This window comes from Macaca mulatta, chromosome 18, assembly GCF_049350105.2.
Source record: "Macaca mulatta isolate MMU2019108-1 chromosome 18, T2T-MMU8v2.0, whole genome shotgun sequence".
Lineage (NCBI taxonomy): Eukaryota > Metazoa > Chordata > Mammalia > Primates > Cercopithecidae > Macaca > Macaca mulatta.
The window spans coordinates 82,571,756-82,594,063 of NC_133423.1; the positions used below are offsets into that span (position 1 = coordinate 82,571,756).

A 22,308-nucleotide genomic window follows, 5' to 3' on the forward strand; every position below is an offset into this window, starting at 1 on the left:
TTTACATTTACAGTTTGAAAATGACTTTATTTAAATAATCTTTACCAAAATTTGCCTAAGTTTGGGGAAAGTAAACCAGTAACTCAGATTCTTCAGTTTGGGTATTTTTTATTTTTATTATTTATAAAGGCAAGTTTTTGTTTGTTTGTTTTTCTTTTTTTTTTTTTTAACTTAAGTTCTGGGATACATGTGCAGAAAGTGCAGGTTTGTTACATAGATATACATGTGCCATGGTGCTTTGCTGGAACCAACAACCCGTCATCCAGATTTCAAGCCCTGCATGCATTATTATTCTCATAAATAGTAGCTATAGAAGGAGGGGAAAGGATAATTATTGAAAATTGAGTGGACTTAGCAGTAAGACATGGAGGCCGCCTAGTATATGATGCTGAGACAATTGTTTATTCTCTTTCTTCTTCTACAAAAGAGAGACACTAATACTATATCACCTAGTAGTTGTGAATGCTAAATAAAATTTCTTAAAAAAAGCACCTGCCACAGTGCCTGCTCATTTTGCTTGCTTAGATAAATTGCTATTTGCTCTGCTCATTTTGTCCTTCTCCAATCTGAGAGGTAGTAGAGCAATTTCAAATTCCAATGTTCCTCTTATAATTATTGAAACTTAAATGGGAAGATATTTTGACGCCAACCCACTCAGTAAAAGAATCTCTTCTGTGCCATTCATAACGGATAGTCATGAATGGTTTGTTTTAAGAAGAAAAAGCTTCTTATAAAAAGAACTTATGTGACCAAGGACAAATGCTGTTTGCCATAGGACTAAGAAAGCCTACACTGATCAACAAAAAGCGTGGCTGTGAAGTGCCATACATCTGATGAAGAAAAGAACACAATGCGGTCACGTGGGTTAATTCTAAAGTCACATTTTCTTCCTGATTTCAGTTTTCAGCGATAGATTTAGGATACTTCACTTCCATTTGAAATTTGCTTGAATATGTAAGCCTTATGTATTATTAATCACATTATTTAAAGATAACAATAAGATGGACAGATACTCTAAACATTGTTTATTAGGGACATTGAAAATACTAAATGTCATAATAACAGCATTATTTTCCTTCTCAGTTACATTTGTTTGGGGCTATTTTAGATAAATGATTTTATTCTTTTGTCACGTTCCAGCCCATCAGGTAGCCCAGGAGGAACAGGGGGGTGGGTGAATCTTCTGAGATTAATTCACAACGAAAAATTGCTTCCATGTGACAATCTGGACTTGAATCTGAAAGGAATAAAAGTACCTGGCCAAAATCAGCAGGGGATTTATTTTATTTTTGACACCACAACATATTTCCTGCTGCTTATAAATCTTGGAGTTTGCACTCTGGAATGTTTGGTTTTTAAGGATACTGAAAGAACAGAGTTTGCTGGCATTATTTCTTCTTTCATTTATCTCAATGGAGAAATGGCAGGATTAATCCACTGGTGCCTGTAAGAATTCCTTTTCAAAAGCAGTGTTGTTTTAAAGCAGCAACTAATCCCTGGGGAAGACTTTTGGGTCTTCTGTAATCTTCACTGACTTGATAAGGCTTGAGTTTGGTGTTTTAAAGGTGTTCACAAATCCAAGGCTTCCCCATAAAACTCCCAGTGGAAGTGGAGATGGCAGTGCAGTGGGAGCCTGTGCCTTGCTCCTGCATTTTACTGAGAGCCGACTTCAGCAAGGAAACCCTTCTCCTGAAATGTCATCAAAGGTTATTTCTCAAGTGACACATTTGTGGTCTTGTCCATTTGTTCATTTTAATTCAGAAGCAGATCTATAAATCAATCATAACTGGGAGAAAGATTCCTGATCTGAAATCTTAAATAAGAAGAGTTGTATTATGAAGATTAAATTGAGTAGAAAAGAGTTATTTACATAATAAAACAATATATCATTTCATCAAACTGACATTATCTTGTATAATCCTATACTTACAACTTTTTCTAGCTATTACATGAGATTTGAGGCCTTATTTTTTAAATAGTATTTTAATGTATTATTAAGCCAAATTTCTGATAAGTCAAATGCTTGTTCAAATAGGAACCGCAGTCGTGACTTAGCCTGTGTAAAGAGGTATCTTGTTAATAGACTGACAAGTCAAATATGAAGGATAAAAGTAATATTTCATTATAAGTCATCCCCATCTGCTAAAAATTCAGGGATGCAACATTAAGTCCTGCTAATGTTATTTGGAAATTTATTCTGAACCCTGAAAGATTTTGCACCCTGCTTTCTAATTCCTAGTGTCCATTAGCCTGTCACAGCATCTGCATTCTAGCACATGACATGACCAAATGGGCTGTGCTTCAAGTCTCAACTCAGGTTAAGTTGCTGTGTTTTTTAAAGAGCAAGAGACAAAGAAGGAGAGAAATCAATCGTTTTATTGTCTTCTAATTAGGCTTTCAACATCTGCTCAGTTCTAGCCTGAGATTTAGTCCAAAGTCTCCAGCTTTAAATTTTCTGGATCCTGTTTCTTCAAGCACACAGACATGATCATTTGAAACATGGAACCATTCAGAATGGTAAGAAGCTGAACGGCTGCCCAGTTGCCTTGCAAACTTTGCACTTCATGACTTAGTGTGAATGAAAAGCCTTCTTTGTGTTTGTCCTAAAGGCTGTCACTGCCACTCTTAGTGGTAAAGTGGGTGACTCCCTTTGCTGGTCCTTAAGGTCACTTTCAGAAACTGGGCAAAACTTCCTGCCATACATACCTCAAAATGCCAGACACTTGGTCTGTCTTCTTGGGGTAAAACACATTCACAATTTGGACAAAGCTTTTAATCCTAGTAGTTTCAGATGCCATTAGTTTAAACAGAAGAGATGATTTTTTTATTGGAGGAAGTCATGGATCTATTTATTGTCTTCTGGAAAGTTTTGGTATTTATCACAGGCTAGTTACCTTTGAGTCCATGACAGACTTTATTCCCCCAGAGTCTTCCAGCCACATCCCTGGTCACCAGGTGAGAGCATGGATGCCCACTCATCCTGTCCTCTCATACCAGCACACCTGTGGATTAGGCCCTTGGGACAGTCAGTGAGAGCCACCTTCATTGCGTAGAAAGGTGGCCAAACGTGGTGGCTCACACCTAAAATTCCAGCACTTTGGGAGGCCAAGGTGGGCAGATCACGAGGTCAGGATATCGAGACCATCCTGGTTAACATAGTGAAACCCTGTCTCCTGTCTCTACTAAAAATACAAAAAATTAGCCAGGTGTGGTGGCATGCGCCTTTGGTCTCACCTGCTCAGGAGGCTGAGGCAGGAGATTCGCTTGAACCTGGGAGGCAGAGGTTGCCAGTGAGCCGAGGTCGCACCACTGCACTCCATCCTGGGTGAGACAGAGTGGGACTCTGTCTCAAAAAAAAAAAAAAAAAAAAAAAGGCAGGGATATTATTGTTGACAATATGTTCATTGAGTGGACATTGCCTAGCATGGACTCGAATATACAACTCATAATAAAAATGATTTAAAGAATTAGCAAAGAGGAAATCAACTAAAGTATCTTTAAACTGTTAAAACGAAATGATTCCAGATTAATCTTCATTTTTATTTTGCCCATTTGTTAATTAATTTAGCAACATTGAACAGCATGTACCTCTTCTCTGCCTTTTTCAAAGAATCAAAGCTCCAAAAATGCCTTTCACCTTTAACAATCTTTTTAGATCAATATTTTTACAACTTATTGGAATATGTTGTTCTGTCTTTGCAGCATTTGATAGGTAATTTCATGCATTTGAATTGCAAATAACCACAAATACCCACATGAGAAACTTGTGTGAGGCAATTGCAGAGCCCCTGTGTCCCTTTCTTGGGGGTAGAGTAGGGCTGAGATGAGAGGAACCACAGTCCCACCCCTCATGCCATCTGTCCCAACTCCAGAGAACCTGCATCACTCAAGGAATCCCAGTCACCTCTTTGTACTGCTTTCCTCCTTTAAATTGTAAATACCCTCGAAATAGAATTTTCACCCACTTTATGTAAATAAGTTCCCCATATTGCTTTGAAAATATTGGTCATATGTCTGGGAGCAGGAGACACAGCTCCTTCCCCTACCTCCACTCCTCCTTCCCACTGACTTCCTCATCAAGGTTAATAGAAGCTCCATCTACCCAGATGCTCGAGTCAGAAACACTGATGTGACATGGATTTCTTGGGGCCTTTGTCTGTCACTACCAATAAATCTTTTGAATTCTACCTTCAAATTCTGTCTGAAATCAGTCCACTTTTCTCTGCTCACTGCCACAATCCTCACCAAGCAGCCACTGCCTCTCAGCTAGGCCTGAAAATATGTTCTAAATGGATCTCCCCACTTCCAGCTTCCCTTCTTACCCTATCCAATTGATACTGCACACAGCATCTGGATTATTCTTGTAAAATTAAAATTAAATTATGCCACTTCCCTAGGTAAAACACTTCTTTGGTTTCCCTTTAACCTAGAATAAAATTCAGTCTCTTGACCTTGATGCTCATGCCTCTGCATGGTTTGGCCACATCCTACCTTCATGTCCTCACCCTGTGCTTTTGCCCCACTCCCTCACTGTGCAGTACCCACCCTGCCCTTCTCTCTGTGTCTGGATGGGGTAAGCTGTCTTCCTGCTGGATCTCTTCCAGGCAGTTCATTCTCATGTAGATGTCTTCTCACTCTTGTCCTTCTGGACTCTGCTGTACTGTTTGCTCTTGTGCGGATGCTTTTCTCTCCACTCCTGTCTTTCTGGGGCTCTGCTATGTAGTTCACTCTTGTGCAAATGCTCTTCTCCCCACTCTTGTCTTTCTGGGGTTCTGCTCTGCAGTTCACTCTTGCATGGATGCTCTTCTCCCCACTCTTGTCCTTCTGGGGCTGTGCTGTGTACTTCACTCTTGCACAGATGCTCTTCTCATTCTTGTCCTTCCGAGGTTCTGCTGTTCAGTTTATTCCTGAACAGCAGATACTCTTCTCCATCTTGTCTTTCTGGAGCTCTGCTGTGTAGTTTGCCCTTGCATGGATGCTCTTGTCCCCACTCTTGCCCTTCTGGGGCTTTGCCAGGGCACACTGATATGTAGGTGAACCGTTGTTGATTGACCATTTCTTCATAGGGCTTCAGAGAAGGATTCTTTTTTTTAAATCTATGGGCATCTTTATTTATTCAGTATATCTTTACCGAGAGCCTACTATGTGCCAGGATAAGCAAAAACTAATATTTAACAGGAAATATTTTTTGTTAATATTTAATCCATTTAATTTAAAGGACAGCTGACGAAAAGGACAGTTTGTCCTTCCCTGTCCTTTATTAAACTTCCATTGCTTTGTAGATGGTGGTTGAAAGCAACATCTACGCACTCACTTTTCCAAATGAAATAGGGACTGCTTAAGCTGATCTTATGAGTTTGGAAAAATAATCTTCCCAAAACAAATCTAGCAGCAGAATAAAATATTTGCTTTATCCATTAAATGCTATCACGTTAGGCTTGCATAAGGTACACAATAGCATTCAAACACATCTATCTTTTTTTCTCTCGCTTCTTCCTTTCACAAGGGAACCCTGGGGATGAAATTCGTCTTCTGCAGTGAGTCACAACTCTTGTCTTCTCCTTCCTCTGGCTCTTGTATTGAGATGAACTCATTCTGTTAAAATAAATTGTTAACTTTTAATAATAAACAATGAACAAACAACTGATGACACTTCAGAAAAATGCTCCTTTTGCCTCCCAGATCTTTTGACTCATTATATGTGACTTTGATACACTTCTATAGAAATGTTTTTAAAAGCTTGGTTTTAACCACGAAGAAGAAAAAAAAATGGATTAAGCTGCACGAAAAGCTCTGCTCTGACGTCCAAAGCTTGACTGAAACCTAAAGGAGGTTCCAGAGATAATTTACTTCAATCTATTTTCCACATAAGGGGGTCTGCTAGGATATGATTCAAACAAAATATTTTCAGATTATGCCTATTCAGCTGAGCCCCTGTGCAGAATTCATTGATCAGTGATTGCCAGTGTCAGCCAGGGCATGGATTCTGCAGGGGCTGCTTTAGATCACCCCAGAGAGTACTTTTATCATACGGATTCCTGGAATTCATTCCCATAATTTCTGATTTAGTAAGTTTGAGGTTGAGCCTGGTCATCTGCCCTCTTAAAGGTCGTCAGGTAATCCTTAGGATTTATTCCAACCCAGTTGGATTTTTACAGTGCTTGGGAGTAATGAAACATGGATGTTTGGGTCCTACCAAAAGTGATTTATTGTGTTTTCTTTGTCCAAAATTGAGTGGAAATCGTGGCGGATGCTATGGCTTAATGGAACCAGTGCTGCTGTAGAGTGAGAGGGTGTTGTGGGATGAGATGCAGAGATACAAAGGTTTAGATCCCGTCTCATTATGGGATGAGAGCTTTGTGTTTAGGCCCTTATTCAGGGCCCTCACAGAGAAGAGGCTGGCCTTGTATAAAGTTGATTCCGTAGTACCTAGAGCTTCCTTATGTGCAATGAGAGAGCCTACACTAATACATGTTATCAAATGTTGAAATCAGTAACTTTTATCTATCATGTTTTCCAGTATTCTATTATTTTTATTTTATTTTATTTTATTTTTTTGAGATTGAGTCTCATTCTGTCGCCTAGGCTGGAGTGCAGCAGAGCGATCTCAGCTCACTGCAACCTCCACCACCTGGGTTCCAGTGATTCTCTTGCCTCAGCCTCCTGAGTAGCTAGGATTACAAGCGTGCGCCACCATGCCCAGCTAATTTTTGTATTTTTAGTAGAGACAAGAGTTTCACCAAGTTGTCCATGCTGGTCTTGAACTCCTAACTTCAGGTGATCCACCCGCCTCGGCCTCCCAAGGTGCTGGGATTATGGCATGAACCACTGTGCCTGCCCAACTATTTTGAAATATACATTAATAACTACAGTCACCAGGCAGTACAATAGATCCCCCAAAATCGTTCTTCATGTCTAAGTGAAATTTTGTACCCTTTGAATCAGCATCTCTCCTTTCCAGGTCCCCGGCCTCCTTCTCCAGCCTCTGGTAACTACTGCTCTACCCTCTACTTCTGTCAGTGCAACTTCTTTAGATTCCACGTATAAGTGAGATCATGCCATATTTGTCTTTCTGTGCCTGACTTATTTCAATTAGCATATTCTTCTTTAGATTTATGCATGTTGTTGCAAATAACAAGATTTCCTGTTGAAATCATAAACTTTTAAAGAGGCGAGATAAACGACTTAAATGTCTTTAAATAAGTTTTAGATTTTGACATAGTCAATAATCTGTGTAATCATTTATTGACTTTTTAAACTGTAAAGAGTTTATTTTGTCTTCAGTTTCTAAGATGACTCAGGAACCAGGGAAGTTAAATCTTTATTTACAGCCTTTCCTCCTCCTTAGCGTCAAGGCCAGATTGAAGTTTTGTTCCACTGCAGGGACAGCTTACAGCTCCAGCAAGCAAGACTGCCTGTTAGTAAACAGGCGAGAGTGAGTCCATTCTCTTTCAGAGGTTCAGTGTTTATACTTCAGCAGACTTGGGGGGAAAAAGCCTGCCTGTTAATAAGCCAGCCTGACATGACTAATGGCAGTTCTGGCCCTGACCTACCAGGACAGTAGGGGCTCACAGAGTCTAACCCATCTCGCTCTTGGCTCTCAGCTTGGCAAATCTGAAAAGTATTTTCGACTGACAGCCCCAGGGATTTCTGTATAAAAATGCTGAAAAACCTAAAGTACAGTGGTAAGTTTATAAAAATCACAAAGGCCCAGTCCTTCCTAAGACAGGTCAGGGAAATGCATTTGTATAACCTCACAAAGGCATCTTGATCAGAGATTTCTATTTGATTTAATCTACATCCGTAGCAATTCTATAATTGAATAAGAACGCATTTATTATGAAAGTCACAAGTGTGTTTCTGACTGTGACCCAGGCGGCCCTGACTATGTTTTTCCTTTTGCTTCTTTTTCAAGTGCAGTGACTAAAGATTTTGGCCAAACTTCCTTCCTAGAGGGAGATTTTAATGGGTTGCTCACCTGTTGTGGTGGGGAAAGAAGCAACAGATGCCTGATGAGCAGGTCGTTTGTGTGTTGACGATGGTGTGGGTGTCCTGGCAATAGCTCCGGTGGGTGGATTTCTTTGTGGGGAGATGGAGTAAGCTGAATGGAAGAGCTGCCCTGGGCCGTAGGAGCTGGAGAGGGCATCCTAAGGGGTGGGAACAGCCTGTCCCACAGCAAAGAGGCAAAGAGAGCCTGTGGATTCTGGGTTCTGCTGGTCATTTCTTGCAAGGAATGCTGACAGGCAAGGAGATGGCATAGACCTGGGAAGGCAGAGTGGTCTCAGGGGCAGCAGCACCTGGAGGAGGGCCTTCCTTGTATTCCCTCCAGGTAACCTCATCAGGCTACTGACCTTTAAACCATCATACGCTGGCGAATTCCAAAAAGCCCTCTTCAGCTCCCGCCCCTCTCCAACATTCCGGATTCCTATACTAGCTGTCTGCTGGATGCCTCCAAGAAGAATGCCTGAATGGGGTCTCCAAACTGAATTTTCAGAACAGAAATGTGGACTGTCAGTCTCCAGTCTGCCTCCCTCCTGTCTGTCCTCCCTAGACAAAAATAGAGGAGCCACCCTGATTATCATCTATCCCTCCTCCCCACTTTAAACCTTCTAGCTGGTCCTACTAATCTGACCTCCAAAACAGACTCCAAAGACAGGATTTTTACTTTAGCCCCACTTCTCCCTCCCCTGTCCTCCAGCACAGCCATCACCTCCCTGCTACTTCCTCCCTCTGCGCCGCCCCAGGAGCAACTAGAGTTATGTGACAAAGCAAATCATGTGTGCCTCTCATTAGATGGAGGGGCCGAAGATCAAAGACTGATTCGAGTAGGTTCAAGAGAAATTAGATATGGATGCATTTTTACTGTAAATGGAGTGGTGAGTCTAGCCCACTCTTCTGGAGTGTTTCACCTTAAGAGACAAATGTGGGTTGAAAGGGTGTGTTTCTTTAAGGTGAGACGGTAAGGCGCCTTTGCCTGTTAACAGGGGTGATCCAGCAGAAAGAAAGCACATTGTGATGCAGGAGAGAGACCCAGGGTGGCTGGGCTGTTCTCTCCCTGGTGTCCTCAGCAGATGGGATGCAGTCATCGTGGCTGGAGCACATGCAGCTTGTCTTGTTGCAGGAGGAAGGCAGAGTGTGTGCATGGCAGGCCTGCTGCAGTTGGGTGGTCTGATGTACTGGCTGGAGCTGGCAGCTTCTCTCTGGGAGCAGTAGAAAGCAAGGTCATCCTCTGAGAATGAGGTGGGAATTGTTCTCTAGGGAAGTGGAAGTGGCCACGGGCCTGGGGACACTTACCCTCTTTCTGCACATACCACCAAGCCTTGGACCAGCTCTTTCCTCCACCTGGAATGCACTTTGCCAGGACTTTCACAGGGCTGGTAACTTTGTGACATTCAGATCTTAGCTTAAATGTCACCTCCTCAGAGAGGCTTTCCTTAACCTCTGAATTGGAAACAGCCACCCAGTTAATCACTTTCACATCACCCTATTCCACCTCCCTGAATAGCATTCATTACTGTGAGATATTTAGCTGGTTAATATTTTACTTGTTTACGTGTTTATTGCTATGTCACTTCCTATAGATGCTAGGACACACTAGGCCCTGTATGGATAGAAAAATCTTATTGATTGAGCGTGAGATGTTCCTCTTGCTTCAGAAAAAAATATACAAATATGTCATGATGAAATACAGTGGAGTCAAGTTGAAGTGGCCCAGGATTAAATCTGTGTGTGTGTGTGTGTGTGTAGGTGGCTGGAGGGCTGGCTGGGTGCATCCTGTAGCCTTGGCTCATCAATAGTCAACTCCAGTCACTCACCATGTGTACTCTCCTGGGCACACGAAAGGCCTGAGTCCTGAAGGCCACTTTACGCTTAACTAGAACTTAGCACTGGCCCTCCAGTCCCTGCCTTCCTTCCGTGAACTTGGTCATAGTAAAAGGTCAGACACCATCAGTGACTATTAAGTAAATATCAGAACTAAATATATCAAAAAAGAACCATCAAAAATGGGAACATGGAGAGGCCAGACCCTACTCTTTAAGTCTTAAATAGATGCCTGAATTGGGCTTAACAATTCTTCTTAGCTTTGTGAGATTAAAGATACGAAGTCTGTCGGCCTAGGGAAAAATGCACACACTAAGTTTCATGCATCTCAAACAGACTCCTTTTGCCTTAGCGTGATGGTTTTATTTATGATTTCTTTTTTTCTTTTCTTTTCTTTTTTTTTTTTTTGAGACGAAGTCTCGCCAGGCAGGAGTGCAGTGGCACAATCTTGGTTCACTGCAACCTCCACCTCCCAGGTTCAAGCGATTTTCTCCTGCCTCAGCCTCCTGAGTAGCTAGGACTACAGGCGCGTGCCACCATGTTCAGCTAATTTTTTGTATTTTTAGTAGAGACAAGGTTTCACCATGTTGGCCAGGATGGTCTTGATCTCTTGACCTCGTGATCCAGCTGCCTCAGCCTCTCAAAGTGCTGGGATTACAGGCGTGAGCCACCATACCCAGCCCCTTATTTATGATTTCTTAAGAAAAAGAAAAAGTTGTAACCCTTCTAGGGAAATATTCTAATTAGCAAAAAAATTTTTCCCATTTATTCTTTTTTTTTTTTTTGTATTTTTAGTAGAGACAGGGTTTCACCGTGTTAGCCAGGATGGTCTCCATCACCTGGCCTCTTGATCCGCCTGCCTCGGCCTCCCAAAGTGCTGAGATTACAGGCGTGAGCCACCGCGCCCAGCCTCCCATTTATTCTTTAAACGCAAAACAAACAAGCAAAAATGCCTTAGCATACCTAGTTTAAAATAATACATGGAAATATGCATATGTTCTGGTACATGTGTTAACTTCCTAAATCTCTGCTTAAAGCACTAAGGTGCCGAGCTGCCCAGGCTTGAACCAGCATATCATTCTCTAAAAGGATAAGATAGGAAGCAGCTCTATATGTAGCCAAGAAGCCCAGGACCACTCATTCTCCATGGTCAGGAAATGTGGAAATAGCGAACAAAGATAAACTTAGAAAAAAAGCAATTTCCTAAGCATTGATTGTGCTCACGCTTTCAGTCAAAGCCGTGGATAGTTTTATCAAACTTCCTATCACCTTGTTGGCCAACTCTGTAAATTTGAAGATCCAAACCCAGATTGATCTAAACCAAACTTGTTAATAGATGTTTCAGACAGTTTCTTCTTTGCCTATAAAAAAAAATAAGCACAAATAGGGAACATGACATGTTATTAGGGACCCTATAATTGTGATGTTTCCTGTTTATGTTTACTTCTTCAAGAAAGATCACAGTTACTTGGGCTTATACAGGGATTATCAGAGACCCGAGGGGAATGAACTGGTTGTCTTCCTTTTTCTCCTGATCTGTGAAATTCACCACATTGATTGACCCATGAATTAGAAGCTCTGTAATCTGCTGGCTTGATAGGCAGTCTCCTGGACTTGAGTGTTTCCTGTTTGTCTTTTATTTAGGCTGGAGGAGAAAAAATTGATTCAGAAGAGGCACTGATCTACGAAGAGGATTTAGACGGAGGAGATGGTGTTGAAGGCGAGTTGGAAGAAAGCACGAGGTTAAAAATGTTCCGCAGGCTTGCCTGTGTGGCCTCTAAGCTCAAAGAGTTCATTGGCAACATGATCACCACTGCTGGGAAAGTGGTTGTTACCATCTTACTGGGCTCCTCGGGTGAGTGTCTCTCACACTGGCGGCACGTGGTAAAAGGCACAAGCAGTGCTTTGGTGATTGAGAGAAATGGTTGAAGAAGAAATGAAGGAAACGATCTGTTCCACCACACGAAAATAATAATTGTAGCTCTTGTAAAACTGGCCACATGTGCAAACCACACAAAATAATTTTTCCTGGTTAGTTCTAGTTTTGATGTTTTTAGATGGTTTCTGTTAACCTCTGCAAAATAATCTTTTTCTATGTATGCTAAGCGACTCCATTTTCTAGGTTTAGATTAGAATAACAACAATCCTGTGCCTTAGAGCTTTGGAATGGTGACCTGCTGCAATTAACAATGTGCGTGTTCCCATCACAAGCCATATTGTAGGTTCTGGAGGTCTGTCTGCTGACATGAGTCCATAGTCACCTTAATATAACTCTCCAGGATAGACTATTTTTCTTCCTAAGTTAGATTGTAATCTTCCAGTACAGACGCTCACTTCCTTTAAACTTTGGCGTTGGACCACTTATTCCATAATAATGTTATCTTGATCTTTTCCCTCCTTCCATTCCACTGCTTACCACTGCTCCGGAGCTACGGAAGGCATATTAGAGTAGACTCAAGCAAACTGCAAAGCTGCAGCAACTTAGCTGTTTTTTAATAGGGGGAAAAATGGGGGAAAAGACAGTAGAATTTCTCAAGAAATAAACCACAACATTTTAATGAGGAGTCATTTCAAAATGCCCAATAAAATAGTCTCCTTTTGCCTTAAGGTGCTGGCTTTATTTGTGATTTCTTAAAAACCCTTTTAAAGGAGTTATTGGCCAGGAGCAGTGGCTCATGCCTGTAATCCCAGCCCTTTGGAAGGCCAAGGAGGGAGGATTACTTGAACCCAGGAGTTCAAGACCAACCTGGGCAATATGGCAAAACCCCATCTCTACAAAACATAAAATAAAATAAGCAGGGCACAGTGAGAGTTTAATTGGCCAGGACGTACTAGGTAACTAAAAAAAAAAGTAGTAAATTATTATAAAGAAAATGGTTTCAGGAAAGGTTGGAACAGACATACAGGTACATGAATTCTTGAAACTTTGGGAGAAGTAGAAAGATGGAAACAGGCAAGTAAATATGCAAATGCTACTGGTATGAAAAGTAGACATTTACTTAGTTCAAATGCCACAGGTGGAATTTTTTAAATCATCTGGTATATCTTTGTATTTATAGTTATCCTTTCATATATGACTTTTTCACAATAAATATAGCCTTAATTTTTATTATATAAATCAAATATGATTTTTAAAATACCTAAAAACACTTGAAGGAAATTCACATAATTTCAAATAGTTATATTCACTGAATGATAAATGAATTTCCAGTTCTACCTGACTTTGTGATTACGTTTCTTTTCCTTAGGTATGATGTTGCCGTCTTTGACATCATCTGTGTATTTTTTTGTATTTTTGGGTCTGTGCACCTGGTGGTCCTGGTGCCGGACGTTCGACCCATTGCTGTTCAGCTGCCTCTGTGTTCTGCTGGCTATTTTCACTGCTGGACATTTGATTGGACTTTATTTATACCAGTTCCAATTCTTTCAAGAAGCAGTTCCACCCAGTGACTACTACGCAAGGTAAGAGAAATCTTTATGGCATTTTAAGGAGAGGTTGTCCCCCCATGCCTTTGGGAACTTGGTTTGGCACTGTTAATTTACAGGGTTATTCTTGATGGCAGGCAATTGCTGTGTTAAGCAGATTCTGTGGGGGTGGGTGAGGCAGTCTAGCACTTTCATTGACACAGTCTGGAAGGAGGACAGTGGTCTCCTCAGATGGAGATGCTGCCGGGATGCAGGAGGACAGGGAGCTGTCATGTGCAGGAATGAAACAGACCCAGAGTCTCAGCCGGGGAAGAAGATCAGGAAGAACATTTTACACCGAATAACAGTAAGGATGTACCACAGCATCCGGCTAGAAAGACATCTCACGGCCCGATATACGAGAACAAACTGAGCATCAGAAACAATAACTAATTGTAAAAAACTTAAAAATAAAAGCCCCAGCCTGGGCAACATGGTGAAACCCCGTATCTACAGAAAATTAGCTGGGCAAGAGGGCACACACCTGTGGTCTCAGCTACTCAGGAGGCTGAGGTGGGAGGGTCACCCGAGCCTGGGAGGTCAAGGCTGCAGTGAGCCATGATCACACCACTGCACTCCCGCCTGGGTGACAGTGAGCCCCTGTCTCCAAATAAATAAATAAGAAAATACATAAGTCTCCGGTATGAGAGAGAAAGGGAGAGAGAAACATCAAATACTTTGCTTCAATTGGAGATGAGTATTACACCAAATCCTTACTATGAAAATGAGAATTAAAGGTAAAGAATCCAGCATTTACTCTGACTTTTAATACGTCATTCTCAGTGAATGAGAGAAAATTCCTCCATGCAGGATGATGTTAGATAATGACAGGCAAAGGATTAACAGAATTAGAGAATTACTGTTCATCAATCCTTAATGATATGTTCTATTATGTCCACACCTGAAATAATTACTATAAAGGTTGTGGTGGTTGCACAATGACAAAGTAGAACCTTGTTGATGCTTGCTAATTGCAAAGAAAAAATAACATCTTTACAAGGTGTGATCAGTATCTTGAGGAATTGACTGAAATCAACGTTATCAAAAATGAGATAGCTCAACATTTCACACCTCTCAGTGTGATGCAACAGATGAAATATACAGCATCATATTGTTAAGACTTTTGACCTAACCTCCCATTTACAGAAAGTATAAAGGCTAGGAAACAATTTAAATAGCTCCACAAGAAAACAATCAAAAGAATTCAAAATGTGGATTCTGCAAGGCAAATGAATGGGTCTTAAAAAAAAAAAAAAAATCAGCATGAAAAAGAAGTCTGCCTAGGGCGGGGTCAGTGGCTCACGCCTGTAATCCCAGCACTTTGGGAGGCTGAGGCGGGCGGATCACGAGGTGGGGAGATCAAGACCATCCTGGCTAACACGGTGAAACCCCATCTCTACTAAAAATACAAAAAATTAGCCGGGCATGGTGGTGGGCGCCTGTAGTCCCAGCTACTTGGGAGGCTGAGACAGGAGAATGGCGTGAACCCGGGAGGCGGAGCTTGCAGTGAGCCGAGCTCACCCCACTGCACTCCAGCCTGAGCGACAGAGCGACACTCCCTCTCAAAGACAAACAAACAAAAAAAAGTATGCATAGAGAGTGGAGGCAGCAACTGTCTAGAGGAGAACAGTAGATACTTAAAAGTGTGTGAAGCACAGCTGTAGATCAGATCCTGGTGCCACAACAAATTCTTAAAATGTATTTTGGGGGGTTCAATCAGAGAAATTTCAGTGTTCACTGGGTATTAATTGATACCATAGAATTATTGCTGATTTATTAGGTGTATGATGGTTTTGTGGGTAGACAGAAAAATGCTATTATTTTGGGAGATACATGGTGAGTTATTTAGAGATGTGCCATGATGTTTGCAACTTAAAAATGGTTTAACAACAAACATAATAGATTGATAGATACATGCATACATAGATATATACATAGGAATAGTTAACAGAGAGAAGACAAAATTATTTAAACTAGGTGATCAGTATAGGGTTATCCATTGTCCTATTTGAACTTTTCTTTGTGTAAGGAAAGGTTCATAATTGACAGTTCCAGAAAAAAGGGAACAGAAATAGTAATGTTAGCAGTGAAACATATCTGAGTCTCGCAGCACCAAAGTATGTTGCTGGCAGCGAATTCCCATGGATCTGCTGCAGTTTCAATTTTTGCTTTCTTAGAAAAATGAATTCTACTGAGGTGCATAAGGCAGGAGAGACTGAGGCAAGTTTTGGAGCAGGAATGGGTGAAAATGTATTTAAAAGCTTTAGAGCAGGAATGAAAGGAAGTGAAGTCCACTTGGAAGCGGGCTAAGCAGGCGACTTGAGAGATCAAGTGCACAGTTCGACCTTTGACTGGGGTTTTATACATTGGCATGTTCCAGGGTCTTTGGTCCCTTTTCCCTTGATTCTTCGCGGGGGGTGAGCTGTCTGCATGCACAGTGGCCTGCCAGCCTTTGGGGGGCGCTGCACGTGCAGTCAGTTTGCTGGAGTTTTGCGCATGCTCACTTGAAGCGCTCTTCCCTCCCGTCAAATGCTCCTACAGGGTCGCGTGCCAGTTAAACGCTGCCATTTTACCTCTTACTGCGCATGCTCGAGTCCACTCACTCAACTCCCGAAGTCTTATCGGGAAGCTGCTGATCACCAGTTTTGTTTTGTTTTTTCTGTATCTTGGGAGACTGCCTTTCCCGGGCTCCCAGCTGCAACCAGTTATTATTTTAGAGACACAGTGTAACAACCTCCTGACCATCGCCTTATGGTCCCCTGACGTTCCCAGTTGGTGGGTGGGGGTGCCCTCTCCTGCCCCACTCATGCCTGACCACTTACCTACTGTAACAGTAGAAGAGGGTGTGAGCGTTAGGTGAAGATGGTGCCAGAATTCTCTCTGCTGTGCCTCTGGGTGGTAATGTAGTGCTTTTTGTCTTCTTGTTGAGAAATGAGGAACCTGCAGTTTAAAAGAACATGAATAATATTACCATACCAGCAATACAGGTTTGCATCCTTCTTTCAAAAGATCATAATGTGGTTTTAACGTGACAGTAAATTATAAAGACAAAATGGGTGAGAGGGCCCAGTGGCCTTGCTTTGATTGATTTATGTGTAAAATTTGGCCATGGTAAAACTAGTTATGGCTGACTGTGTCTATACAGTGCTAACACAGAGAGAGAGAGAAAGCGAGCGCTTGAGAGAGCTGTTCAGTCAAATCCTTTAAGACCACTTAAATTCAGTTAAAATAAGTAAAAGTTGGTGCTGGACACACGCATCCACACCCACATACACACACCCACCTCATTCTAAATCCAGTTGGCTCAGCTGATTGTATTAGCCTGGCAACTGGAGAAGTGCAATGCAGTCTAATAAGAGAAGAATTTTGTATAGACACAGTAAAACTGAGGAACCTCTTTAATAGTGCATATTCACATAATATTTACTTTAGACAGAAGTGAATAAATGCTAAATTTCAGTGCAGACATTATTTCTAGACTAAATTAATGCTTTCTTAGTTTCCTTTAAACATTTGATTTTTGGTTTGTTGAACACATACAGCAAAAAGTTTTGTACTGCTGAAAGAACTCCCTTTTAGAGGATGACTTAATTGAAAATGTAAATATCCTCTGTAGGGCAGAAGTTTTTTGGTTTTGGGGTTATTCTTTCTACTGGTTAAGGATCTTTTTTGCCATCTAGCGGCTGAGGGTAGAAAATACAAATAATATTCAGAACCACCTCAAAAATGCTAGATCAGGCAAACTTTCTCTGTAAAGCTTAGGAAATATTTAAGGCTTTGAGAACCATATGCTCTTTGTCACAATTCTTTCAAGAAGTCATTATAATGTGAAATCAGCTGGGCATGATATAAAAAAATGACCATGGCTGTGTTCCAGTAAAACTATGAACACTGAAATTGACATTTCGTATTCCTTTTACATTAATGAAATGTTTTTTTAAATTTTTCCCCAACCATTTAAAAATGTAAAAACCATTATTACCTCATAAATGGCACCAAAACAGGCACTGAACCACACTTGGCCCAGGGGCTATAATTTGTCTTCTTATGGTACAGATAATAACAGTTCTAATAGTGTAATAACATCGTATTTGCTCTTCATTTCAATTGTCATAAACGTAAAATTATAATGTATTACTGACATTTCAGTACATCATCCCCTTAACAGTTTAAAAGGTCTGTTACTATAATCTCATAGAGTAAGTCATTGGTCATTGGAACTTAAGTTGCTTATCAGAGAATAGAAAATGTGAGCTAAATAATGCAATATGTAAACTTCCTTGTTGTAGATTTCCCCCCCATTAACTTGGCGATAACAGGACTTTACATTTTATTCCTTTAAAGCATGGAGATTCGCATATTTAAACCATAGCTTTCTCTTAGGGCATAATTTCAGTGTATTGTTATTAACCCCAAACTCTGAGTTGGAAGAAAACAAACTGCAGACTGGCAAAAATAAATAAATAAATAAAGAGAGAGAGAGAGAGAGAAAGAAACATAGAAACAAAGAAAGAAAATCACCATATGTGGGTGTTTATCACAAATTTCATAACCACAGAGACTCCAGCCCTTCTGTCTCACTTCCTGGATAGATAAAGCTCCCCTTAAAACAGTCCAGGCAATTTTTATCTTCTTGTAAGCTTTCAGTTGTGCTCTCTGGTGAGTATTAACCTTATTTTTAGAAACATTGAATTGATATTTTTGGTCCCACTGTTATACTAAACACATGTTTTTTGGTGATTTGGAAAAATAAAATAATAAGAAAAAACACTTAAAAATGTAATCCTTATTCCCAGAAATAAATACTATTGCTTTTCAGCCAAATGTTTTCAGAATCTTTCTTATGTCTATATGTACTTTTTACAAACAAATTTTGAATCATATTGCACATACTATTTTATAATTTGCTGTATTCACGCAAGTTGTGCATTTTCCTATGTTATAAAATGTCCTAAAATATAATTTTCGTAGAGTGCAAAGTAATTGTGTAACTATATTATAACTTAGTCAACCCCTGAGTTTTCACCACATAGATTATTTCTCATTTATGTTCTCATCAATGATGCTGCAATGGGTGTTCACATTACTTCTAAATCTAAACAAAACTTAACGACAAGCAAGTTGCAACCCCACGTCCTCGCAGCTGTGAAAGAGCCTCTGCAGGGCTGTGGGGTGCTTGCTTCTGCTGGAGGATGCACAGGTGTCCAGGTCCTAGGCCAACGTAATGTTCACTAACTTTCTGGTTTGCGATGCCCTCCCCATGCAGATGTTGTAAACTGAAATTCCATGCCGATGTGTGGCACAGGGCTGGGGTTTCGTTTTTCTCTAGGGTAATCCCTTCTTTTCACCTGATGGTCCCAAAAAATCACGTGCTTCCTTCCAGCTTCATCCACACAGTGGTTGAGTTTTTGCATTACTTCTATCCAGGGGAGGGTGAGACTTAGTGATTCCCTTCCATTTGTGCACACAGGTGTGGCATAAGCATATTTTCCAAAACAAAATGTAGGACTTTTTTTGTTTTGTTTTGCTTTTTGTTTTTTTGAGACAGAGTTTCACTGTTGTCCCCCAGGCTGGAGTGCAATGGCGCCATCTCGGCTCACTGCAAACTCCGCCTCCCAGGTTCAAGCGATTTTCCTGCCTCAGCCTCCCAAGTAGCTGGGATTACAGGCATGCGCCACCATGCCCAGCTAATTTTTTGTATTTTTAGTAGAGACGGGGTTTGTCCATGTTGGTCAGGCTGGTCTCGAACTCCTGACCTCGGGTGATCTGCCTGCCTCGGCCTCCCAAAGTGCTGGGATTACAGGCATGAGCCACCACGCCCGGCCTATGTAGGACTTATTATGTGACAGAGATGGGTGTACTTATGGGGAGGTTAAGACACTGGGTCTGAAATTGAGATTATTCTTCCCAAATCTGAAGTGCTGTAGTCTACTATAACAATAACTACAAAAGTCAGTGAGCACACTCAGAAGTTGATCCAGCAGAAGAAAGCTTCAAAGTGAATCCACATAACTAAGTATAAGACCAGTAATATACCATTCAAAACAGTCTGTTTAAAAGAATAGAGCCCTATGACAGCTGTTAATCTGGCAGGTGTCCCGAAGAAAAATGGTGAACTAAACAAAATTTGCCTCAGCTAATGCAAAGTAGTTTCTTCCAAAGGTTTTGTATTTTCGTAGGGAATTTCAGTAGACAGCAAACACTTTACGTTTTACGTTTTGCAAGGCAGGAAGCAAGAATGGAAGAATTAATATTATGGGGCTGACGTTCAGTTTCCCCCAGTTCAAGGTGTGCATATCCTCATGCGTTTCCTACCTGTAGGGCTGGCCCCGTTTATGGATCAAGGATCCTTGGGCGACTTCTGTCCTGTAGGCATCCTGCGTTAACAATGCAGATGGTGCCCTGCGCAAAGCACAGGAGCCAGGGCGGGAGGACCCAATTCCTGTTTCACTACTGGGAATGTGTGGCTTCCGAGAGGCTTTAAAACACACCTGTATGTGATAAACTTGAGTTTTCTCTACTCGTTGGTGAGTTCAGTTAAAAGCCAATTTTAATAGTTTAGCCGCACATCATGGTCATGTCCTTGTGAAGAAGATACCTAAAGAAATTCTGGGTTGGGAGAGGGACCAAGCGCAGTGGCTCGAGCCTGTCATCTCAACACTTTGGGAGGCCAAGGCAGGTGGATCACCTAAGGGCAGGAGTTCGAGACCAGCATGGTCAACATGGCAAAACCCCATCTCTACTAAAAATACAAAATTAGCTGGGTGTGGTGCCATACACCTGTAGTCCCAGCTACTCGGGAGGTTGAGGCAGGAGATTTGCTTGAATCCAGGAGGCAGAGATTGCACAGGTTGCAGTGAGCCGAGATCATGTCATTGCACTCCAGCTTAGGTGACAGAGCAGGATTCTGTCTAAAAAAAAAAGAAAAAAAAGGAATCCTTGGGTGAATTCTTCTAAAGACGGTTCTTGACAAAAAGAGGGCTTTTTGTTTGTTTGCTTATCTTGTGGTGATCCAGATAATTCAGGTCAAAGTTCTGAAGTACTAAGAGTGGTGGGGATGGCAGGAGGCTGAAATGGAGGCCTATGATTTCCTTCATCATAATGTAAACACTTGGAACCTATATATTTATTTCTAGATCCTACTAGTGAGCATTTAGCATATGTTCAGTGCTGAAATGAGCATGCAGCTTTGAATAATTCTTTGTCTCCTCTAATCCTTGACTGGCTTTCATTCCAACTCATGTACTTTCTCTAGATCATTCCAAAGGTCACTGCAGGCATCGGACTTGTTTGCTCAAGTTCCGTTTGTTGTTTTGCTGCTTTTTTCACCTTATATTGTGAGGTTTCAAAATGAAGCGTGGGAAGGAATGGGAAAGAGTCTCAGCCGATTCTCTATGAAAATAGCATTCTCTCTTAAATAAATAGACAATGATTTGTCCTGTTACCCTTTTTTATCATCTGCTTCAATAAATCATGATAGTTAGAAAATGAATTGTTTAGTGAAGGAAAAGCTCACGTTTCTGTCAGTGTTAAAACAATGTAAAAAAAAGAAACAGCAAAACCTCAAACTCGAGCATGATGAGTTTCTTCTAAAGTTAAAAAACAAACATTCAAAGTGGAATACCATTTGTTATGTTTATACTTTTTTGTAATAGTCATAAAATATCAATTGTATGCAAGGAAAAATAAATGCCTCGGTGCTGTATATCTTCTAGTTTGGAGAAGCCAGTGGGGTCATCTAGAAAATAAAGAATGCCGTCAGCTCTTCTATTAGGTCTGCTGCAGTCTTGCTTTGCAAGCGGCTACATAATCCGGTTATTGAAATGAATGTACTTTTGCACCCCATCAAGATTACTAGGGTGTGCCTGTCTTGCATTAGGGTGATCTAAAGTTTAATAAACAGAAACAGCACAGAAAGACTAAATTGTGTTTAATGGAGACCAGTTGGCAAAACCTTCATCTGAAATGGGTCCAGTGTGTGGAGAAAAACAAATGTAAAGCACGCTGTTATAATGCTAAGGAATGCAAATGAACCCAACCAAGCTACCACTTTTCCTTCATCTTTTTGTTAGAAGATGGCGGTGGCAGCAGTTAATCTCTAGTGTTTAATTTGTGAAGTTGGCAGATGATACATGATAAACCACTGTTGGTTTCATTTTGAAAAGATGCTTAATGATGAAATGACTTATTCTACAGGTCTCATTCAGAGTTCGTTTATGCTTATCTGAAAGGTAGAATTAGGAGCCCCAAGAGAAATTGACTTTCCACAGATAAGTGGAAAATCAACAGAACTTAAATACTTGAACCCTGAGTTCATCTGGACCTTGGTATCATTTGCAGGCCTATGTAGGTGTGGTGGGGACAGGGATCCCAGGGCAATGAGGTGTCCTACTCAGCCACGACACCTGCACTGGGTACAAAAGCAACTGTGGCTTCTGGCCGAGCCCATGGGCCTTTGCACTGCATGTTTATCCAGCTCAGCGACCTAAGACTTCCCCACTGCACCTTCCAGACTCTCAGCCTGGATTAAGTGTTACGGGCCAGATTTCTCGCCTTTTGCCCACCAAGGGCATCTCCAGGGTCTTCCTTTCAGTTTTTATGAAGAAGATGCCTTATTCTCTGTGGGCATCTAGAATTCGCCAGAGTTAGCCAGACTCAGTGACTCATTCTAAAGGATCCATAGCTAGGAGTGCAGCTCACCTGCAGACACCTGCCCCAGCTGCTGTCATCTGGCCAGCCAGCATTGCATGGGTTCCACTGATTTAATAACACAACACTAAGAGGATTCTGCTAATGCTCAACAGCTCATTCCCTGGAGTCCACTGGCTCGGGATTGAACCTTGGCCCTGCTCTTTTCTAGGCAGAGCACCTAGCAGAACTTTACGAAAACTCTCTGTACCTCTGTTTCCTTATTTATAAAATAGGGGTGAAGATAGTGCCCAGCCCGGAGTGGGTGGGTGTATTAAACAGGAGAGAGCATATCAAGTGCTACTGATTTTTATTGTTGTAGTCGTCAAATAT

General features: G+C 41.3%; 1 protein-coding gene across 4 annotated transcripts in view; it reads left to right on the forward strand.

The window, feature by feature from the left end:
* The window catches only part of PIEZO2 (piezo type mechanosensitive ion channel component 2), a 471,722-nt gene that overhangs the window by 267,155 nt on the left and 182,259 nt on the right, over positions 1-22,308 (forward strand). For all 4 annotated transcript variants that reach the window (XM_028838161.2, XM_077975335.1, XM_028838162.2 and 1 more), the window contains exons 6-7: positions 11,467-11,677; positions 13,071-13,284. In XM_028838161.2, the coding sequence (XP_028693994.2) occupies positions 11,467-11,677; positions 13,071-13,284 (425 nt within the window). The remainder of the gene's footprint in view (positions 1-11,466; positions 11,678-13,070; positions 13,285-22,308) is intronic.